This window comes from Notamacropus eugenii, chromosome 2, assembly GCF_028372415.1.
Source record: "Notamacropus eugenii isolate mMacEug1 chromosome 2, mMacEug1.pri_v2, whole genome shotgun sequence".
Taxonomy (NCBI): domain Eukaryota; kingdom Metazoa; phylum Chordata; class Mammalia; order Diprotodontia; family Macropodidae; genus Notamacropus; species Notamacropus eugenii.
In genome coordinates, this window is record NC_092873.1 from 40110469 (window position 1) to 40130660 (window position 20192).

The following is a 20192-nucleotide window of genomic DNA, read 5'->3' on the forward strand; positions in this document are numbered from 1 at the left end:
CTTCAACTGGCTACGCCCCTTGGGTTCAGCCCGCCCCCGGTCGCTTCCGGTTCCGTTCACAGCCCAGCGGTTTCCGGTCGTCGGGACTGGGGGTCGCCATGTCTGAGCCACGACCTTTGCTGCGAATTCTGTGCCTGGCCGGCTTTAGACAGAGCGAGCACGGCTTCCGCGAGAAAACTGGGTCTCTGAGGAAGGCGCTGCGGGGCCGCGCTGAGCTCCTGTACCTCGGCGGCCCGCACCCCGTCCCAGAGCCCGCCCCCGAGGCTGGTGAGTGGCCCCGCCCACCCGCTCGCGAGGCCCCCTGGGGTGCGCGGCCCCGCCCCTCGTTCCCCCACCCCGTTGGGCGGGAGGTCCCGGCTCCGTGGTCCTCCCAGCAGGCGCTCACATAGCGCCGCAACCGCTCCTTTTACCTGTCCCCCCCCAGTCTGCGTCGGGCTCACCCCGTTGTACCGCTGCGCTCCCACAGGGCCGCGTTCCCCGGAGGAGGAACCTCGAGGCTGGTGGTTCTCCAAGCCAGAGGCGGCCGCCTTCTCCGCCCTCGAGGAGCCGGCCGAGTGCCGAGGCCTGGAGGAAGCCTTGGGTGCCGTGGGGCAGGCCCTGGCCAAGCACGGCCCCGTGGACGGACTCCTGGGTTTCAGCCAAGGGGCAGCAATGGTGGCCTTGGTGTGTGCCCTGGCCCAGGCCGGCGACCCCCGCTTCCCCCTCCCCAGATTTGTCATTTTGGTTTCCGGCTTTCGCCCCCGAGGACCCGAACTCCCCCTGCTCTCCCCGCAGGCACCGCTGCGGTTGCCTTCCCTGCACGTGCTGGGGGAGACCGACAGGCTCATCCCCCCCCGGGAGAGCCTGGACCTGGCCGGCTGCTTCGCCGGCGCCGTCACCCTCTGCCACCCGGGGGGCCACTTCGTCCCGGCCGCTGCCCCCCAGCGCCCAGCGTATCTCAAGTTCCTGGACCAGTTTACCAAATGAGCTTGCGGGGTTCCCTTGGGCCTCTCCGGCCCCCAGCAGACCGCTGGGTATGTTTGAAGCTCTAGGCCAGTCATGCGAATGCGGCAACCTCGGCACGGTGCAGGCCCTGCCTTCATCGATCAGCTAAGAGAGTCTGCTCCCCTTGGGCTCCGACTGCTCGTCTTCCAGAGAGGAACGGGGCTGTGAATTCGGCCGTGCGATAGAGGAGGGTTCAACTGAGAACGCGCTGGACAGGTTTTCCCCTGCGGTCTGTTTCTGCAACATGAAGTGGGCCGATTGACCTGTAGGGAACTTACGGCAGGTGCATTGGGCTAAAGTGAGCAGGAAAGGGGCCGACTCACAGAAATGCTAGTACTGTAATGGTCACCCAATAAAGCACATGTATTGATGTTTGATATGCCTTTTTCCCTGGTACACTCATAAACCAGTTACATGGTGAGAGCTCTGGCCTGCCTAAACACCAAACTAAACAGCGTGGACTGAGCACTAAGACTTCTGGAACTCTGACGCACTTGACTCTTGACCATCCTTCTGTACCATTCCTTCTCAGTCTGGTTTACTGGATCATTAGCTGTGTCCTTCCTTCTATGTGCTGGTGTATCACGGGGCTTTCTACTCTACCCTGCAAGTGATGTCTTCGTTAACGATTAACATCTGTATTAAATAAAACTCCTGGACCTGTCTAGTCTTGTCTTTGCCAAACTACCTGTTGAATATTCTCGACTGGATGTTCAAAACCAGGACTCATTTTTACCTCCAAACCCTTCTCTCTTCCTAACTTTCCTGTTTCTGTTGATGATGTCACTGTCTCTCAAGGCCCCTACGTTGGCAATCTTCCATCTCATGCCCAGATCTCTCCATTCACCAAACATGCTACAGATGCCCTGTCTCTTGCCTGGATTACTGTAGGAGCCTGAATGGGTGCCCTGCCTCTGTTTTCTCCCTTCTATACTTCCTCCACACAGTTATCAGTGATATTTTTAAAGCCCAGGTTGGTCATGTTCTACGTTCAGAGCAGCTCCAGTGAGCCTTTATTAGACTATAAGAATAAAATACAAACTTGTTTGGCATAGAAAGCCCTTCATAATCTGGCTTCCAGCCTGTCTTTCCTGGTCTGTTACTGTACAATTCTTTTTTTTTTTCTCGCATACTATGTTCCAACCAAATCAACAGCCATTTCCCCCCCCCCCCATACATTTTCTATCCCTGTGTCTTTGTGTAGCATGTCCTCTGTGCCTGGATGCAATCCTAATGTCTCTGCCTTGCTGATCCTAGACCTTCCTCTAAAACTTATGTCAAGTGCCATCTCCTATGTGAAGTCAGTCTTGATTCCCTGCCCCCCTCCCCTTCCCTGCTGCTAGTGTATCTCTTTCCTGGAAATGATTTTATATTTATGTGCAGGTTGTTTCACCCTAATAGAATGGAAGCTATTTGTGTATCTCCAGTTCTCATCTCATAGTAGGTGTTTGATAAATACTTTTTGAATGGATGAGTGTAAATGTGATGCCCTGGGTAGTCACTGACTGAAGGCATCAGCCATGTGCCCCCAGGACAAGTATACAAAACATACATACAAACACCCCCAAGTTTCTTGTTTGAATTTTCCATTTTTGGCCTCCTGAAGGCGCTCTATCCATGGATGAACAGGAAAAGAATTTCTTGCCCAGCCAGCCATAGGTACTGCCTAACTGCTGGATTTAAGTCCAGTCAGCTCTCCTTACAATGTACATACCGCTTACCCCCTTCCACTTACTGTGCTCTGAAATTCACCCTGCTTAGAGCTTCTTCTCAGAGTTTCCTTTGTAGCTTTTTCTGGCCCTTATGCCTCCAAAGATGGACTTGGGCCTTCAGCAATGCCACCCTGGGGCTCTGGAGATCCTCAGTCGGATGCCCAGGAAAGAGTAAGGTGAATATCCACTTCTAGTAGAATTGAGTCACAGAACGGCTTCTGGAATCTTTTGTGTAGCAGCTGGAGCTTACCCTCGGGAAGCAGTTAGGGGCTTCCCAGTCACTATTCTTGAGATGTCCCTGCCCCCATACCTCTTCCCTCCTTCCTCCTATTCCCTCCCCCACTGCCCTCCACCTTATAACAACTTGGGTCACTACCCTCTTGTTCCATTGATTGCTTGGCCCTAGCCATACCACCATGTGATACTGTCTTTCCAGACCGAGGCCAGGGACCACCTGTATCACCACTAAGCCGCAGACTGTGACCTCTGTGTACATACTCCTTTCATTCTGGGTTATGGCCCCACCTCCTAAGGAATTACAGTATTTTATTTCAGGGACCAAGGCCTGAGGTTCTGTGTTCCCTCAGCCTGCCTGATGAAGGCAGCAATTTAATCATTCCTGGCAGAGTGGTAAGAATGGGGACAAGGGAGATTTGCTCAGACTTTAACCGTCTGACAATCCATTCTGATGATACTATCTTGCCTCACACTCCGTGTTGACCTCCAACTGCCCTTCAGATATCACCAATTATATGTCCAATAGACATTTCAAACTGCACATCCAAAACAGAACTCATTGTCTCAAACTCTCCCCTCCTCCTAGTACCTTCCTTCTATTATTGTAGAGGGCAACACCATCCTCCCAGTCCCTCTGGCTAATAACCTGGGAGTCATCTAGCATTCTTTACTATCTTTCAACTCCCATGTCCTTTGCAACATCTCTCAAATATGCCCCTTTCCTCTCCTCTGTCACTGTCACCCCTTGGTTCAAGCCCTCATCACCTCATCCCTGGATTATTTCTATAGCCTGTTCTGGGATCCTCCTGCCTCAAGTCTCTCCCCACTCCCCACTCCTCACTCCAATCTAGTCACCAACATGATTTCCCTAAAGCACTGGGCTTACTGTCATTCCCTTAATATTAAGTCCAGTGGCTTTCTAGGGCCTCAGAATCAAGTACAAAATGCTTTTTGGCCTTTGAAGTCCTTCATAACCTCGATGCCTTCCCCCTAAACCTTCCCAGTTTTCTTTACACCTTACTCCCCCCACCAGATATTCTTTGATCCATTGACGCTGACTTTTTGGCTGTACTATGAATAAGACACTCCATTCTTTTTGCTGGGCATTTTCTCATGCCTGGAGTTCTCTTTCTCCTCTGCTCCATCTACTGACCTCTCTGGCTCCCTTTAAGTCCCAATTAAAATCCCATTTTCTACAGAAAGCCTTCCCCAATCCCTCTTAATTTCAGTGTCTTCCCTTAATTTTCCTATTTATTCTGTGTGTAGTTTGCATTGTATATACTTGTTTGCATGTTAGTCTTCCGTTAGATTGTAAATTCCTTGAAGGCAAGGACTGCCTTTTGCCTGTTTTTGTATCCCCAGCATTTAGCATAGTGCCTGGCACTTTATAAATGTTTATGGATCGGAATCTTCACTGAACTTTCCACCTCATGACAATCTGGTGCTGAACTTCATATAAAAGATAGCCCCACTTGGTAAGGAGGAAAACACAGTCTGGAGCCTTTCAGAAGATTTAAAAAATTATTGGCAGGGAACCATGACCTAGGGGTATACTCCATGGATGAAGATTGTTGATTTGAATCCCTTTCCTTTCTCTGGCCATTGGTCTTAGATCTGAGTACACATCTGAGTAATATAGTAAGTCTGTGGCAAAAAGATGAGGACAGTGAAATGGGAGAAAAGATCCAAAGCAGTCTGTTTTAGAAAGGTGAAGCATATTCAAGCTTCATTCATAGCTTCAAACTTATCAGTAGCCCCTCTCGTGTTCATCACTATCTCCTTGAGATGTTCTCATTTGTTGTCTTTCTCAGCCCTTTTCTAACCCTTTTGCTTTGGTCCCACTATGGGATTTTGAGTTGTCTTTCCCTTTCCCTCTCCACCAAACACACCACTGTCTCTACACCTTCCCTCCTCCCCCCCAATCTCCAAACCCCAGGCACTGGAGTGCTGGCAGCTGTGTGCACAGTCTTGAGCTCCAAGCCTCATTCTGACTTTGAAGAATCTGTGTCAATGTGGGGAGGTGAATATTTTGGGGAAAATGAAGAAGGGGTGAGATTTCCCACCTCCATTTCCTGATCCTGAAATAAATGCATGTAGTGTGAATGAAAGATGAGGTTTTGATTGTACTTTGGATAGTGGGGAGGGGAGAAGGGGAACCAACCAATCAAAACACTATTAAACTATTAACTCCAGACATGATGGTGATGATGATGATGGGCAGAGTAGAATGATTCTTAAAATAATAAAGGACCAACGCTTTCATTTTTCAGATGAGGAAACTGAGGCCCAGAAGTGACCTGAATTGTTCAGTATCACAGCTAGATTTGTGTCAGAGATGGGAGTAGAACTCAGGTCCTGACTCCTAATCCAGAGTTTCTCCTGTTCTATGCTGTCTTGTAAGGAAACCCAAGGAAACTGCCTCATCGTTTGCCTCAGAACTTTAAGCTCTCCTGTTTACTCACTTGTATGTGGTTCCTGAATGAGTTACTTGTCCTCTGGACCTTGACTTCCTTCCTCATTTGTGAAAATAAAGGATGAGACGAAAAATCTTTCCCCCATCTAAAATCCTGTGGTTCTGTGATCTCATCCCCTGCCAAGTGTGTACCACCTTTTTCCACTAAAGACAAAACTTTCTCTTTCTGCTTGATTCCTGGTCTTTCTTTCCTACATTCTTTCTCCACAGACTGATTCCCTATTTCCACAGACCTACAAAGCATCCACCTCACAGAACCAAACTCTCCAATTGTCTGTGGTACACTCTTTGAATGAAAAGAACTAGGCTTAGGAAGGAAGCAGAAAACATGGGTTCTAATCCCAACTCTGACAAGAATTAGGGAAGTCACTTCTACAAGATAGTCTCATTTTCCTTATCAATGAGGGAGAAGTTGAACTAATTATCTCAGATCTCTCCTAGCCCTACTACCATCATAGATGCTTCAGGCCCCAAGACTTTTTCCCTGGATAGAATTGAAGAGTAAAGCAAAATTCACCCTCCCTATAGAGATGGAACAGGGAAATGTGAACCCATGAGCCTAGGGACTTGTATCTAGAGGCTACTTGTACCTAGTACTACATCAGATAATGCAGATGCTTACCCATCTGCAAAGTGGGCCCCTATAAATGGCTACCTATAGTTTGGGTAGTGGGTCTCCAGAAAGCCCACCTGCCTGGAAATATCTGCCACACTATGTTCAAAATTCACTAAGACTTTCTGAAGACATGCACATAGAACTGCCTTACCTGACTGAACTCAGGTATCCTAGGAGAACATGATTTCTCTGATTTACCATTGCCACACTAAGTGGTACTGAGCAGAAAGTGTTAGTGGAGGGGAGTAGGGACTATGTCTAGAATGAGTTGCATTAAGCCATTCCTATTTTCTCCCTCTGTTCTGTATCTGTCTGCTGCCCGCAGCATGCTTATTTTCACCAGTGTCTCTTTTTATTTTCGTGGGGAAGAGACCCTGGAAGAATTTTATTCTCAAACTCATCCCTGGAAGATCTAACTCCGGGCCTTCAGGCTGCAGGTGCCAAAGATGTCCGACACTGTCATCCCGTCATAAAGAGGCTGAACACAAGATTTTCCATCAAGTGACCATTTTCTCATTTTGGGTCGGGAGGGCTTTCAAGAGAAAAGGGGATGGAATGGGTATGAGAAGGCTGTGAGTAGCTGCTAGGGGGTGAAAGATAGCAACAGGGAAGGACATTTACCTGAGAGAAGAGGCAATAGAGACAGACTCATGGCGACAGATAGACGTGGATACAGACAGACTCACTGTGACAAATGGCCGTGATCTTCAGTAGCTGTTGTCTGGGGCGGCTCTCCTTTTTGGAGGGGGGGAGGGCGGCGGTGGGATGGCCCCTCAGGCTGTGTTTAGCTGTAGACTCGTATCCCCTAGCCCCAGATAGTGCCAGTGGGTTGGAGGAGGACAGAAGGCTTTGCCTCCATAGATGCCTGGTTCCTGCCTCTCTCCCAGTAGAAGGGTGAGGATGGGAGGCCGGGAGCTGCTGACCCCGCCCCCTCAGACTGTGCCCCGCCTACAATCCCACCTCCCTCCCCCAGCCTTCAGACGGGGCGGGCGAATAAGCGCACGCGCTAGAGGAGGGGTGGGGGGAAGGAACGGCCGCGTGGGCGTGCTGCGGGGCGACCATGGCTGTAGACTGTTACCCCCGGTTCCCACAGTAACAATCGAAAGCCACGGTTGCCCTGGAGACGCGGGGGCGGGGTGGGGTGGGGAGCGCGAGTGACGGCATCTCCGTAGCTTCCTGACGTCAGAGCCTGCGGCTGGGGCTAAAGCTAGGTCGTGGGGGGCCAGGCGGGGGGGGCGGGAAAGAGGGAAAGAGCGCAGTTCCGGGGGAGGCCACTCAGGCGGAGCAGTCCCGGGCCCCAGAAGGGCTTGGCCAGGGTACTACGTGCTTAAAGTCGTAGATGTCTAGCCCCGCCTCCCCCGTGAAATTCTCCATGCAGGGGTCCTGTAGTCCCCGACGTCCCGGGCGGCAGCCTGGGACTGGAATGCGGCATTTTCCCGCAGGGTCTGCATTTACCCCCACGATCTGCGAGCCTGCACTGAAGCCTTGGCTCGGGGTTAAGTCACAGCCGTGACACCCTGGGGTGCAGGAGGCAGAAGAGGCTCGGACTGGTTACAGGAGAATCAGACTGCTGGGATCAGAACCACGGACAGCTCCAAAGACGGGCCTTCGGGCAGGAGGACTGCCCAGAGCCCCCCAACCCCAGCCCCCTGGGGGAGGCAGAGCTTTTCCATTCCCTGGCCCCCACCCCACCCCTTGGGACTCGTCTGCATTGTCGGACCTGGGGTCTTGGGCATCGTCGGGGGCTACGTTCAGGGACACCGTAGGGGGTAAAATTTGCAGCAAGGGGTTGGCGAGAGAATCCAGAAGATGTTCTGGGGCAGAGATGTTGAAGGGGGCGGCGGGAGTCTGCGGGCCTTCCAGGAGTGTCCGGGCGTCCAGAGGCGGGGGCCAGGCGTCGGTGGCCGTGACTGGAGACTGTTACTGAGGGTGGCCCGGGCAGTAAGCAGTCTAGAGCCAAGGTGCCGGCGCGCTGCCCGGGCCGGACCTGAATGAATCATCCTCCTGCCGCCTCTGCAGCGGCTCTGGATAGGGACTGAGGCAAGCGGCTGGAACCTGAGCTTCCAGGAGAGACAGACGCACCCCAGTATTAAAGGCTGCCCCCCTCTTCCTACCCCCACCAAAGTGCCAAAGCATGGGGGCTCAGCACGCGGCCCCTGACGTCAGAACCAGTGTGACGTGGGAGGCTGCAGCGGGTGAGGGGAAAAGGAGGGGGCAGTTCCGGTTGCTGAGGGGGGAAGGGGTCTGAGAGAGGAGATGTGGAGTGGGGGAAGGATTGGAGGCGGGATTCTGAGCAGAGCTCCGGCTGAAACTCAGCCTTTCTTGCTCCTGGTGCTGAGAGGACAGCTCCGAGTCTCGGGATCTCTCAGCAGGGGAGGGGCTGGGAGGTAGTTGATAGTGGAGGGAGGGGAATGTTTGTAAGAGTGAAGGTTTGGAACGGGGATCTGGACAGGTTGAAGGAGATGGACTGGATCTCCGGGAGATGAGAGAAATGCGAGGAAGGGGTTCCTGGAAAGACTCGAAGTCCAGCGAAGCCAGAGAAAACGGAGTGACTCTACTGGGGGCAGGGCGGCCGTGGGAAGCACGTCCTTCCCTCTCCCGCACCCCCACCCCCAGCTCTGGCCACCGAGGCTGAGTCACCAAGCCACCGCCGCTGCAGAGAGGGGGCGGGGGTGCGTGGAGCTACCGAATTGAGGGGCAGAAGTCCAGGGGGATGGGGCCCTCGGGGGAAGGCGAGGTAGGCATGTGGAGCCGGACTGGGGGAAGGGAAGTGGAAAGGGGGCGGATTCCCGTCTCCCCCTCCCCCCTCCCTGCCTGGGATGGCGCAGGAACCAGAGGAACCAACAGGGCCAGCTCTTGGCGTCTGGCTTTTCCATTCTCCCTCTGGGACAGAAGCCGGAGGCGGGTGGAGGGACCTAGACGGTGTGATTTTGCTGCAGCCTTGTCCCAGAGCCGTGGAAGTGGATGGATGGGTGCAACTCAGGACGGGGGGAGGGGAGAGAGGGGGAGGTTGTGGGGGGGGGGGGGGAAGAGAGAGAGAGAGAGAGAGAGAGAGAGCGAGCTATGTGGTTTCCACCTACCCAACCCACCTAGGGGCTCCCCAGGTGGAGAGAGCTCTGACACGGCCACAGCAAAGCCCTCCACACTTCCTGGGGTCCAAGGGATCCTCCGGAGGCCGAGTTGGGGCCATCTCCAACAGAGAGGGAGGGACAGGGCAGCAAGGAAGCAGCACGTGCCGAGCGGGCCCCCTAGTGCTCCCTGGACGCCCTCTGGTCTCCCCGCACTCCCTGTCACCTCTCAGTTCCTCTCCCGCCTAAACTCACCTTCACCTCTCACCCCTCCCGGGTCCCTCTTACCTGGTAAAGGCAGCCGGACAGACGGTCGGCTGGACGGCTGGATGCGTGGTGCCCCAGCCCCTCCGCTCAGCTCCCGCAGCCGTCGCCACCGCTCCGCAGCTTTTATAGCTGGGATAGTACTCCGGCCGGCTCCTCATTCATGCGGCCGCGGCTCCTACACACTGACGTAGCTCCGACGTCAGCAGGGAATTTAGGAAACGGGAAGAGGGGCTATTTATAGCGGCGGCGGCCAAGGGAGGGGGAGCCGGGGAGGAAGGGGCAAATATGTAGTGTGCCTTTGGGGGGCCGGGGGAGGGGGGCAACTGTTTCAGAAAGGGGTCATCACTAGTAGTTCAGAAACCTGGAGCAGGAAGATGTTAAATTCCCTGGCAGCTCCAAGGTGCAGTGTGTGTGTGTGCGTGTGTGTGTGTGTGTGTGTGGTCCCTTCTGGAGCGAACCAATAGAAAATAGGATGAATGGGGGTGGGGTTGGGGGTTTGAGGAGGAACAGGGGACCATAGCTTTTCACACTTCTATTCATTCACACTTGGGGCCCTTCCTTATGGGCCCAGAGGAGATCGTCTCTCCACTCTAGTAGTATTCTACACCTGCGCTGCCTTGGGTTGGGGAGACAACTGTGCCTGGTGGTCTATAATCAGCGAAAACATTTAAGTCATCTGAAGGGAAATATCCAAGCAGATCGAGGTTCCAGTCCTGGTTTGATTCAGCTATGGTATGGCCGAAAGCATTGGATCTGGAATCAGATACAGAGACTTGGGTTCGAGTTTGTCTCTGGCCCTTAGTAGCAGGGTGAACTCAGACAAATCATATGACCTCTCTCAGTCTCAGTTTCCTTATCTGTAAAATGGTGGGATAATTCCTGTACTGCCTGACCACTTCAGAGGCCTTTTGAGAAGTTCAGTGAGAGTATATATAGGAAATAATTTGTAAAGAGCAAATCATGCCAGCTAGCACTATTATCAACTGTAATAATCTCTGCCTAGGCAGAGAAGAAAGCTCCTCTCTGTTGCCCCTTGCCAATTCTTAGCTCCTAAGCTTGGGGAATCAGGTGATGGTTTCTTCATAGGTCAGAGAGAAAGAGCTCCCTCCGCTTGGGTTCCTCCAACACACTGTCACTCTCCGGGTTTCGGAGACCACGGAGACACTCTGTGACGTCACAGAGCCCGCCACTGTAGCGTCATAACCACCTTCTCGACTACGTCAGCAACGTCATAACCTAGGGGGTGCCGCAGGAACGGGAAGCAGAGAGGGAAGGAAGACAGAAGGAAAAGGGAAAGAAGGAAAGAAAGGAGAGGAGAAAAGATGGAGGAAGAAAGAGAAAGGGAAGGAGGGAAAAGATGACTATCTTCAGGGAGGCGAGGGGAGCAAGCGTATAGATGCAACAACTTGTGCTGCACCTGGTTGGAGGAACCTGGGAGGTCGAACGGAGAGCCTGAACAATCTGAGAGGGTCTTTTGGATGAAGCAGACAGGCGTAGGAGGAATGGAGAGCAGGAAGTAAATGGGAGGGGAAGCTCCATCAGCCCGGGAGGTGGTGGCCAATCATGAGGAAAAGCTCAGTCTGGGAGACGTAGGGCGGTCATGGGGGCAGTGGAAACAGTGTCAGATCTAGACATGTTATCCTTATCCTACCTCAGTTTCTTTGTCAGTAAAAATGAGGGCGGGGGTGTTGCACTAGAAATCCCAAGATTCCTCCTAGCTCTAAATCCAATGATCCCTGACCCTGAGAAAGGTCTATCCTGGTGTCAGTAGAAAGAAGGGAGAAGGAGGGAAGTTTGGAGCAGGGGTCTAAACAGGTGAAGACTTTTCATTGGTATTGAAAATTGCTGACTATGGAACAGAGCAACAGACACTGTGACTTTCAGTGAGTCTCATTTCACTTCTTGAAGCATCGGATTCCTCATGGGGTCTGGAGGAGTTGGTTAGAAGGCTTTGGAGGCCTCCATCAGCACTAGCTCTATAAACTAGATAGGGTCTGTAATTCCCTTCCTCACTAACAGAGAAATGGAGGGATCAAGAGAAGGAGGAATGGAGGGGGAATGGGTTCTTAGAAAGGTGGACTTTTGAATGCTCTTGGATAGAAATGAGGGGGATTTTGGTGAGTAGTCATTAAAAAAAGGACGATCATAAACATGCATATGGCCTGGAAGGAGAGCATCCTCATGGGGATGTGGGAGCTGGGGGAGGAAGCCCTGTCCCTCTTTGGCTGAGCCACTAGCTAGGTAGAGTCAGGAGAAAGAAGACTTTAAAGTGAGGCCTGGGGTGGGTGGGGTGAAGGGTGAAAGGTAGATGATGCAAAGGATTGTGGGTGAGGTGTAGGACCAGCACCTTGTTCTTTGCCATTCATTGCCTAGGAGTGTAAGAGATTCATGCAAATGCAGACATCTGTGCTCATCCAATGGTGGGGGAGGCATGGTAAAGGTAAGGCAAGGAGGAGAATGTTCTTTAAGCCTGTGCCTATTTCTCATCTAGTTAGGGAAGTTTCATGGGTGAAATGGAGCCATTGCAATGGATGAGATTAGTTCAGACTAGAAGAAAAAAGATTCTGTAAGAGAAATAGGAAGGGGAGGAGGACGAAGAGAGATGGGTTGAAAATGACCTTTTTTATTGAGGGCAGAGCTATGGGTCTGGTTTCTTGGCCAGATTGGTTAATGTGGTCATCTCAGAGGGAGAGTCAGAATTAGGAGGGGCAGATAGGAATGGAAAGGGATAATGACCACATGAAGAAAACAGGTGTGGGGGAAGGGTGATGGTTCCGACTTGGGCAAGAAGGTTGATGGAGCAAGCAGGCCTGGCTGAAAAGGGATTCCTCTGCAAGGAGCATAATCTTTCTCTGCTTTGCACCCCATCCCCTCAAATGAAAGAGAAACTTGAAAGAGCAGAGATGATGCCCTCCTGGAGAGGGAAAAGGGAGAGAATCAAGTAGGGAATTGATCAAAGCATGGAAGTGGGGTGGAAGGCAAAGGAGGTCTTAAAGAGAAATGGTAGATGTTAGAGAATTAGGAGATATTGGGAAGGATAGAGCCCGGGAATTGGGGAGAGGAGAGAGAGCAGTATTAAATGCTGCTTGGAATATTAAGAAGGCCCTAAGAAGTCCTGGATCCATAAGACTAGAATCTTGGGGGGGGGATTTGGGGAGTAAGGGGAGAGGCAGAGATTAAGGGCTTGTGGAATGAAGAGAGGTAAGTAGAGAGGGGAATAGGGAAAAACAGAGAGGATCAGAGGAAATGGATGTAGGATGAGGGATAGGGACAATGAATGAGGATGGAAACACTGGAAGGCAGGAAAATGGAAATAAGGCAGAGGGAAATGCAGATAGTGAACCAGAAAAAGGATGGAGACAGGAAAGAAGGGGATGGAGAGAAGTAAAAGAGTAGATGGTAGTTGAAGAAGGGCGTAGAGGATGAGGACTTGGATTTGGATAGAGTAAGATCAAAAGATAGGAAAAAAGGTGGATGGAGATAGGATGGAGAAAGGGTAAAGATGATGGAGATAGCCATGAAAGGGATGCTGGATTTAAAGAAGAGATGGAGACAGGGACTAGGGAGATAGAGAAGAGAGGCATGGAGATCCAGGAGAGAAGTGGAGACTGGGAAGGAGTGATAAGAAGAGCCTGGGAAGAGAGGGGTGGAGAGACGGGGTAGAGATGTAGGAAAGACAAGGCATGGAGATGGGACAGTGGAGACAAAAATTTGGGACCCCAAAGCCCAGACCTTGAATGGGGATAGTGGTACTCTTCCTAATCCAGACGGGCGTCTCAAACGGGGAGATTGGTCTGAGCAACAAGGGGGCGGGATGGGGAGTTGTCAAAAACCAGCCCGGAGGTGAATCCGCAGAGAACTGGAAGCACCTCTGGAGGGCGCCGAAGACCTTGGTGTCTGCTCTAGGGGCACTAAAGGCGGTAGCACTTGGAACTTAGAAAATTAACGGGGGATAAAAAAGTTCCGGGCCTCCGGGTGGACCAGGGTTCCTTGAAGACAGCTCTTGCTGTTAGGTAGTCCCTCCACAGCACTGAGACCCTCCAGGCTCTGGGCTTGGGGAAAAGCTCAGGGCAGAGTGAGAACCAGTCACCTGGTTGGAAGGGATCCAGAGAAGAGCCCTGAGGCTCTGTCCGGTGCCCGAGCACCAGAGGTTCCAGGGGAACTTGTCTCCACGCCCGAGGACTAACTTCATGATACCCGCCTATGCCCACCGCAGGGTGACTCAGCTCCGACCTCCCAGTGGGGCCACCAGCTGAGGACAGAACTGGAGGCGGGAGAACACGAAGGGCGCCCCGCCTCCTGTCCACCGCAGCCCCCGGCCCGGTTGCCAGGTTCCCTAAGGCCTTGGAGGAAAGAGATCTGTACAAACCTCATCGGTTACTATGGCAACGTTTCGCACCGCCGCCATCATCTCCGCCCCCCACAACCCTCTCCACTGTAAGGGAGGAGAAGATGGGGGACGGTGGAGCCGATCAGAGGCTTTGGACGCCGAATGCCCAACATGGGGACCCCGCTACCCCAACATATAGGCGAAGTGAGAGGGGGCACAGTTCCCCCCTCTCCGCAGTAATGGGTAGTATAATGCAGCTTCTTCTGTTGTGATGAGCAGGAGGGTTAGGCTAGGGGTGACTGGGCTGTCTAGAAGGGGCACACGGAGATTTTAGGGCTGGGCTCTCTGTCTACGTGTAAAAGACCCTTGTATACCCTGGGCTGCTTGCTGCTCCAAAGTACCCTCGCCTCGCCTCCACAGGAGGCATGATCGTTCTTGGCACAGTCGTCTTCCAGCTGGGGAATCCAGGGCTGTTGCAGGAGGAAAGGGGAGGAGACTGTCCCAAAGGAGTCAAGCGCACCTTGGGGAGGAGAGTATCTCCCTTGTAAAGCGCAGGTTTGAAGCGTGTCTGTCCACACACACAACACACACACACACACACACACACATACACACACACCACATACCCTGCGCCTGGACCCTTAGTGTAAACATTGTCCATTCCCCACCTCTCCCCCAACAAGCCACTCCACCTAAGGGACATCAGTAGAGGCTCAGTCTGTTGCCTGGTCTCTGAGACGTAGTATCTCTAGCACCCGTTGAAGTTGTGAGATGAGTAGGGAGGAGGAAGAGGAGGATGAGTATGAGGCGACGGCGGCAGCGAGTGCGCGTGAGAAGCATTGTGCGGGCGTGAGGGAGCGTCCAGTCTGTAGGAAAGCCTGGGTGCCGGGTGCTCAGACGTGCGTACGCGGATCCCCGAGGTGGGGGCTATTGCACATTCCACACAGTGTGATGGTCTTTGTGTATTCGACTGCAGAGTAGAATTGAATGAAATACAAAAAGTTTCCAGAGCCAGCAAAACCCTCAAACCTCGTTTAGGCCAATTTCCACATTTTACAGAGGAGTAAACTAGGGCCAAGAGAAGAGGAAGTGACTTGACCGAGGTCACAAAATTAGTTGCGGATCGTTCAGTTTGAAGCCAGATCCTCAATCTCTTTGGCAATGTCCACAGTCCTGGACACGCTTTGATTGGGGGTCTCTTTTAGACTCACCTCCCCAATCCTGCCTGAGACACCCCCTTGGGAACTGAGGCTAGGGTGTGTCAGTGTGTGTGTGCGCGTGTGTGTGTGTAAGGGCGCGTGTGCGAGGGTAGGGATGGGGCGCATCCCAACTTTCCCCCATCCCTGACTCCTCACGCTACGCGGGGCCTGGGGCGGCATCTGTCCCGCGAGGCGGGGTCGGTGGGGGTGGAGCCCTCCAGAGACACAGCTGCGAGAGGCGTGGGGAAACGAGGGGGCGCACCTGCGCGCCCCAGGGCCCAGGTGCGCGGGGCCTCCCGGCTCCGAGGTTGCAGTGCTCGCTCGAGGCCGCCAGGTGGCGCCATCCCCCAGGAGCCCAGACTGGCCCGGGCCACTCCAGATAAGAGTGTGCGGAGCAGGCGGCGGGGCTGAGACGCGGCCGGGACGCGGGGAGGACGGACGGGCGGGAGGACGTACCGGCCGGGGGACCGGCGGACGGAGCGGAGCGCGGCCACCTCTCCACCTGGATCAGCCGGCAGCCGGGCTCGGGGCTTCCGACATGCCCCCCAGGTGGGTCCCGGGGCCAGGCGCCGAGATGGGACTGCAGGCTCGGGGTCGGGGCTGGAGACGGGGCTGGGAGCCCGGGGCCGGGGCTGGGAGCCCGGGGCCAGGGCTGCCTCGTTCCGCGGCGCTGCCTCGGGGTTCCGGGGGGAGCGCGGCGCATCCTCTCCCGGGCCGCCCGCCGCGCCGAGTTCACCAGGGGGTCAGCGGCTCGGGGCCCGGGCTCTGCCCGCACATGGGCGGGGGGGGGGGGCGGGCGGAGCTGGCAGCGGGCCGCTGGCCTGGCACGGCCCGGCGCCTGGCAGAGGGGCGGCCGGAGGGAGGGCGGGGCGGCCCGGAGCGAGCGATCGAGGAGCGAGCGCGGAGTCCGGCCGGCCGGCCGGCGGGAGCGGGGGCCGCAGGTAACGGGCCGAGGCGGCTCGGGGAAGGCGGCGCCGCCAGTGGAGTCGGGGACGGGACGGGACGGGCTGGAACCCGGGGCTGGGCGAGGGATGCGAAGGGCCGAGGCGCGCCGGGAGGGGCCCGCTAGCCTGACTCCGGCTCCCGGCCCATCCCAAGTTGAGAAACTTTTCCCAAGTTCTTGTCCCTGGGCAGGCTGGCCGGGCGGAGCAGCCCAGGGGCTCCGGAGCGAGCTCGGGGGCCTCCCGGGACGGAGCGGGCCGGCCGGCGGGCGGGGCGCCGAGGCGATCCGCGCGGGGTCAGGGCCGCTGGGTCCGCGCCGTGCCCGGGGCGCTGCCCCCTCCCTCCCCCGGGAGCTGCGTGGCTCCCCCCTCCCCCCCACCTGCTTCCTGCTGCAGCCTCCTGCCCCGATATAACGCCCTCCCCGCAGGCGGCCCGGGCCCTTCGCGCTCTGCCGGTGGCAGCGGCAGCCGCTCCCCTTCGGCCCCGGCCCTGGCAGCGGTAGCTGCTTCCCTCTCGGCCCGGGTCCCGGTCCGGCCCGGCCCGGCCCGGCGTGGAGGAGCCTCTAACAGCCTCGGCCCGAGCCTGGCCCCCGACCCACTGGCTGCCGCCGAAGCCGATGCCGATGCCGATGCCTATGCCGATGCCACCACCCACAGCATTTCCCCACTAACCCGCTAACTTTTCCCAAACCCGGACTTTTGCGAAATTACGAATTTCATCTCGATCGGCTAATTTTGCCCCCAATGAGACACTCCCCTCTGGACTGAATGACTTTTTCTGAAGCGGATATTTCCCTGAAATCGGGTAACTCCTTCCGAAGCGGAAATTATCCCCTCTTAAGTGGATTTATTTTTGGAAACTCCCCGTTTGCCATCCCTGCCCGGCCCCCGACTTCTGTAGTGGGGCCTTGGCCTTAGGCACTCAGTCCCTTTCTCCACTGGACTCTTCTACCAAGAAGACTGCCCCAGGGAGTGGGGACGAGCTCATTCCCTGCTTCTCTGGTCCCCTCCCTCCTGCTGGGGTCTAGGTCATGCTGTCTCTCGGGCTCAGGTGACCCAGGTCATCAGATGGGGGCCAAGCAGGGCAACTCCCGTGTCCCCCGTCTGAGGCAGGCGGTGTAGAAGGGGGGGCGCTCACTCAAGCTACGCGAGCGGAGTGGGGTGGAGAGAGACCCCTTAAGCATCCGCTCTGACCTTGTCTGTGCTTGTGTGTGTGTGTGTGTGTGTGTGTGCGTATGTTGTGTCGTGTCCTGTCGTGTCGCGTGTGTCCCCACAGGTGGGAGCACAGGGCAGATGATGCTGGACGCAATGGAGGCGCCGGGACACTCCAGACAGCTGCTGCTGCAGCTCAACAGCCAACGCACCAAAGGGTTCCTTTGCGACGTGATCATCGTGGTGCAGAACGCGCTCTTCAGGGCTCACAAGAACGTGCTGGCGGCCAGCAGCGCCTACCTCAAGTCCCTGGTGGTCCACGACAACTTGCTCAACCTGGACCATGACATGGTCAGCCCCGCTGTCTTTCGCTTAGTCTTGGACTTCATCTATACCGGCCGCCTGGCCGACGGCGCGGATGGAGCGGCGGCGGCGGCGGCGCCTGGGGCCGAGCCCAGTCTGGGAGCAGTACTGGCCGCCGCCAGCTACCTGCAGATCCCAGACCTCGTATCCCTGTGCAAAAAGCGGCTCAAACGACACGGCAAGTACTGTCACCTGCGCGGGGGCGGCGGCAGCGGCGGCTACGCGCCCTACGTGAGGCCTGGCCGGGGCCTGCGTGCCACTACGCCAGTCATCCAGGCCTGCTACCCGGGTGGCGCGCCTTCTGGACCTCCGGCGCCGCAGGCCTCGGCCGCGGAGCTGCCTCCAGGAGCCGAGGCGCCTGTCAATACCCACTGTGCTGAGCTCTACGCCTCGGGCCCTGCGCCCCCTCAGCCGCCGCCGCCACCGCCGCCGCCGCCGTCGCTCTGCGCCCCAGAGCGCCGCTGCTCCCCTCTCTGCGGCCTAGACCTGTCCAAGAAGAGCCCCCCGGGTCCAGCGGCTGCCCCCGAGCGGCCGCACCCCGGGGAGCGAGAGCGTGAGCGCGAGGCACCTTCGCGCCACGACAGCAGCCCACCTGGGGCAGTCTACAAGGAGCCGCCGCTCTCGTTGCCCCTGCCTTTGCCGCTGCCGCTGCCCCTGCCCTTCCAGAAGATGGAGGAGGCCGGGCCGCCTCTCGACCCCTTCCGGCCGGGTGGCAGTCCCGGGCCTGAGCCCCCGGGCCGACCCGATGGGCCTGCGCTGATCTACCGCTGGATGAAGGCCGAGCCCGGCCTGGGCAGCTACGGCGATGAGCTCGTGCGAGACCGCGGCTCCCCCGGCGGGGCTGAAGAACCCGCAGACGAGGGGGACTCGCCTGGGGGCCCTCCGTTGCCCCTGCCGCCGCCCCGTTACCCGGGGGTGGGCCTGGACGGAGCCGGGCCCGACGCGGACGACTACAAGAGCAGCAGCGAGGAAACAGGCAGCAGCGAGGAGCCGAGCCCGGGCGGGGGCCACCTCGCCAGCTACCACTGCCCTCATCTGACCTACGGGGAGCCCGAGAGTTTCGGCGACAACCGCTACGTGTGCATCCCGTGCGACAAGGGCTTCCCCAGCTCCGAGCAGCTCAATGCGCACGTCGAGGCGCACGTGGAGGAGGAGGCGCTCTACGGGAGGGCGGAGGCGGCCGAAGCGGCTGCCGTGGGCGCGGCGGGCCTGGGTCCCCCCTTCGGCGGCGGCGGCGGGGACAAGGGGGCCGGGGGCCCGGGGGGCCTGGGCGAGCTGCTGAGGCCCTACCGCTGCGCTTCGTGCGACAAGAGCTACAAGGACCCGGCCACCCTTCGGCAGCACGAGAAGACGCACTGGCTGACGCGGCCCTACCCCTGCACCATCTGCGGCAAGAAGTTCACGCAGCGCGGGACCATGACCCGCCACATGCGCAGCCACCTGGGCCTCAAGCCCTTCGCCTGCGACGCGTGCGGCATGCGCTTCACGCGCCAGTACCGGCTCACGGAGCACATGCGCATCCACTCGGGGGAGAAGCCTTACGAGTGCCAGGTGTGCGGGGGCAAGTTCGCGCAGCAACGCAACCTCATCAGCCACATGAAGATGCACGCCGTGGGCGCGGGCGGCGGGCCGGCCGGGCCGCTGGCGGGCCCCGACGGGAAAGCCAAGCTCGACTTCCCCGAGGGCGTGTTCGCTGTGGCCCGGCTCACGGCGGAGCAGCTGGGCCTCAAACAACAAGACAAGGCGGCGGCGGCGGCCGAGCTGCTGGCCCAGACCACGCACTTCCTGCACGACCCCAAAGCGGCGCTCGAGAGCCTCTACCCGCTGGCCAAGTTCACGGCCGAGCAGCTGGGGCTGAGCCCGGACAAGGCGGCCGAGGTGCTGAGCCAGAGCGCGCACCTAGCGGGGGGACCCGACGGCCGGACCATTGACCGCTTCTCCCCTACTTAGAAATCCCTTCACCCCAGCCCCGAGCGGGGACTGCACCGCATCCCCCCTCGCCGGGTGGGGTGGGAAACGGGGGCGATGGAGGGAAGTTCCCGCCCCGGGAGGGACAGCGGCAACGGCAACGAGCAACCGAGGCGGCCCCCACCCCACGCTAACCCCCGCCCCTCCCCGGCCGGCCCCGAGGCCACACCGGGCGGAACCGCTTTGTGCCTTGGCCCGGGCAGGGGGGGAGGCCCGGGAATGGAGTGGGGGGTGGGGGGTGGGGGTGGGAAAGGGAGATTTCTATTTTTGATAATAGCTTCAACCAAAGGAGACCCCGACCCTGCCCCGCCCCCCACGCCGCGGTCTCAGCCGCGCCTTTTCCTGTGGTTCCTCGGCCCCGTCTTCCCGCTCCCGTTCCCGGGAGCTGACCGGCCCCCCCGAGCTGCTACAGCCGCTGCGCTGGGGTTCACTGTGGGGGTGCTCCCCGCCCTACCTCCGGCCACTGCGTCTGCACCCGTTCTCACTGTGAATCAATCGGCGCCAGGGCCAGGGCAAATCGGGGGGCGGGGGGAGGACTGAGCCGGCCCGGGGGTGCCCCCGCCCCTGCCCTGGGACCGATAATGTGAAGTTCCTCATTTTGCACAAGTGGCACCAGCCCCCGGGGCCCACTTCGCTTTCCGACCGCAGCCCCTGTGAGGCGAGATGGGAGGGAGGAGCCCCCAGACCCCGTCTCCCAAGTCCTTTCACCTGCAGGCCCTTTCCCCTTGGGGCCCGGGGCGATATTTATTGCATGCGTCCCGGGCTGCCCCTCTCCCAGTCTAGGCAAGGCTGGGCCCAAACGGCCGCCTCCTAGCGCCCCTCTCCCCATCTCTCGAGTTTGTATATTTCTTACCGTGTACACAGGCTCTACCCGAGCCGTTT

At 57.3% G+C, this 20192-nt stretch overlaps 2 protein-coding genes and 1 long non-coding RNA gene across 5 annotated transcripts; 2 read left to right on the forward strand and 1 right to left on the reverse strand.

Moving 5' to 3' along the window:
- Nucleotides 1-98: 98 nt before the first annotated feature.
- OVCA2 (OVCA2 serine hydrolase domain containing) lies at nucleotides 99-1651 on the forward strand. 2 transcript variants are annotated; one of them, XM_072639960.1, is made up of 2 exons: nucleotides 99-306; nucleotides 467-1651. In XM_072639960.1, the coding sequence occupies exons 1-2, from the start codon at nucleotides 99-101 to the stop codon at nucleotides 964-966; spliced, it is 708 nt and encodes a 235-aa protein (XP_072496061.1). In that variant the 3' UTR covers nucleotides 967-1651. The 2 variants fall into 2 exon arrangements, with proteins under 2 accessions (XP_072496061.1, XP_072496060.1); XM_072639959.1 differs by having other exon boundaries at nucleotides 99-267.
- A 4701-nt stretch (nucleotides 1652-6352) lies between these two features.
- LOC140525005 (uncharacterized) lies at nucleotides 6353-7663 on the reverse strand. The gene is made up of 2 exons (XR_011973889.1): nucleotides 6644-7663; nucleotides 6353-6554 (listed from the first exon to the last, which is right to left on the reverse strand). It is a non-coding gene; the product is annotated as an uncharacterized lncRNA (long non-coding RNA).
- Nucleotides 7664-15281: 7618 nt separating this feature from the next.
- HIC1 (HIC ZBTB transcriptional repressor 1) lies at nucleotides 15282-19423 on the forward strand. 2 transcript variants are annotated; one of them, XM_072639967.1, is made up of 2 exons: nucleotides 15282-15435; nucleotides 17104-19423. In XM_072639967.1, the coding sequence occupies exon 2, from the start codon at nucleotides 17121-17123 to the stop codon at nucleotides 19290-19292; it is 2172 nt and encodes a 723-aa protein (XP_072496068.1). In that variant the 5' UTR covers nucleotides 15282-15435; nucleotides 17104-17120; the 3' UTR covers nucleotides 19293-19423. The 2 variants fall into 2 exon arrangements, with proteins under 2 accessions (XP_072496068.1, XP_072496067.1); XM_072639966.1 differs by lacking the exon at nucleotides 15282-15435 and adding an exon at nucleotides 16472-16632.
- The last annotated feature ends 769 nt before the right edge of the window (nucleotides 19424-20192 follow it).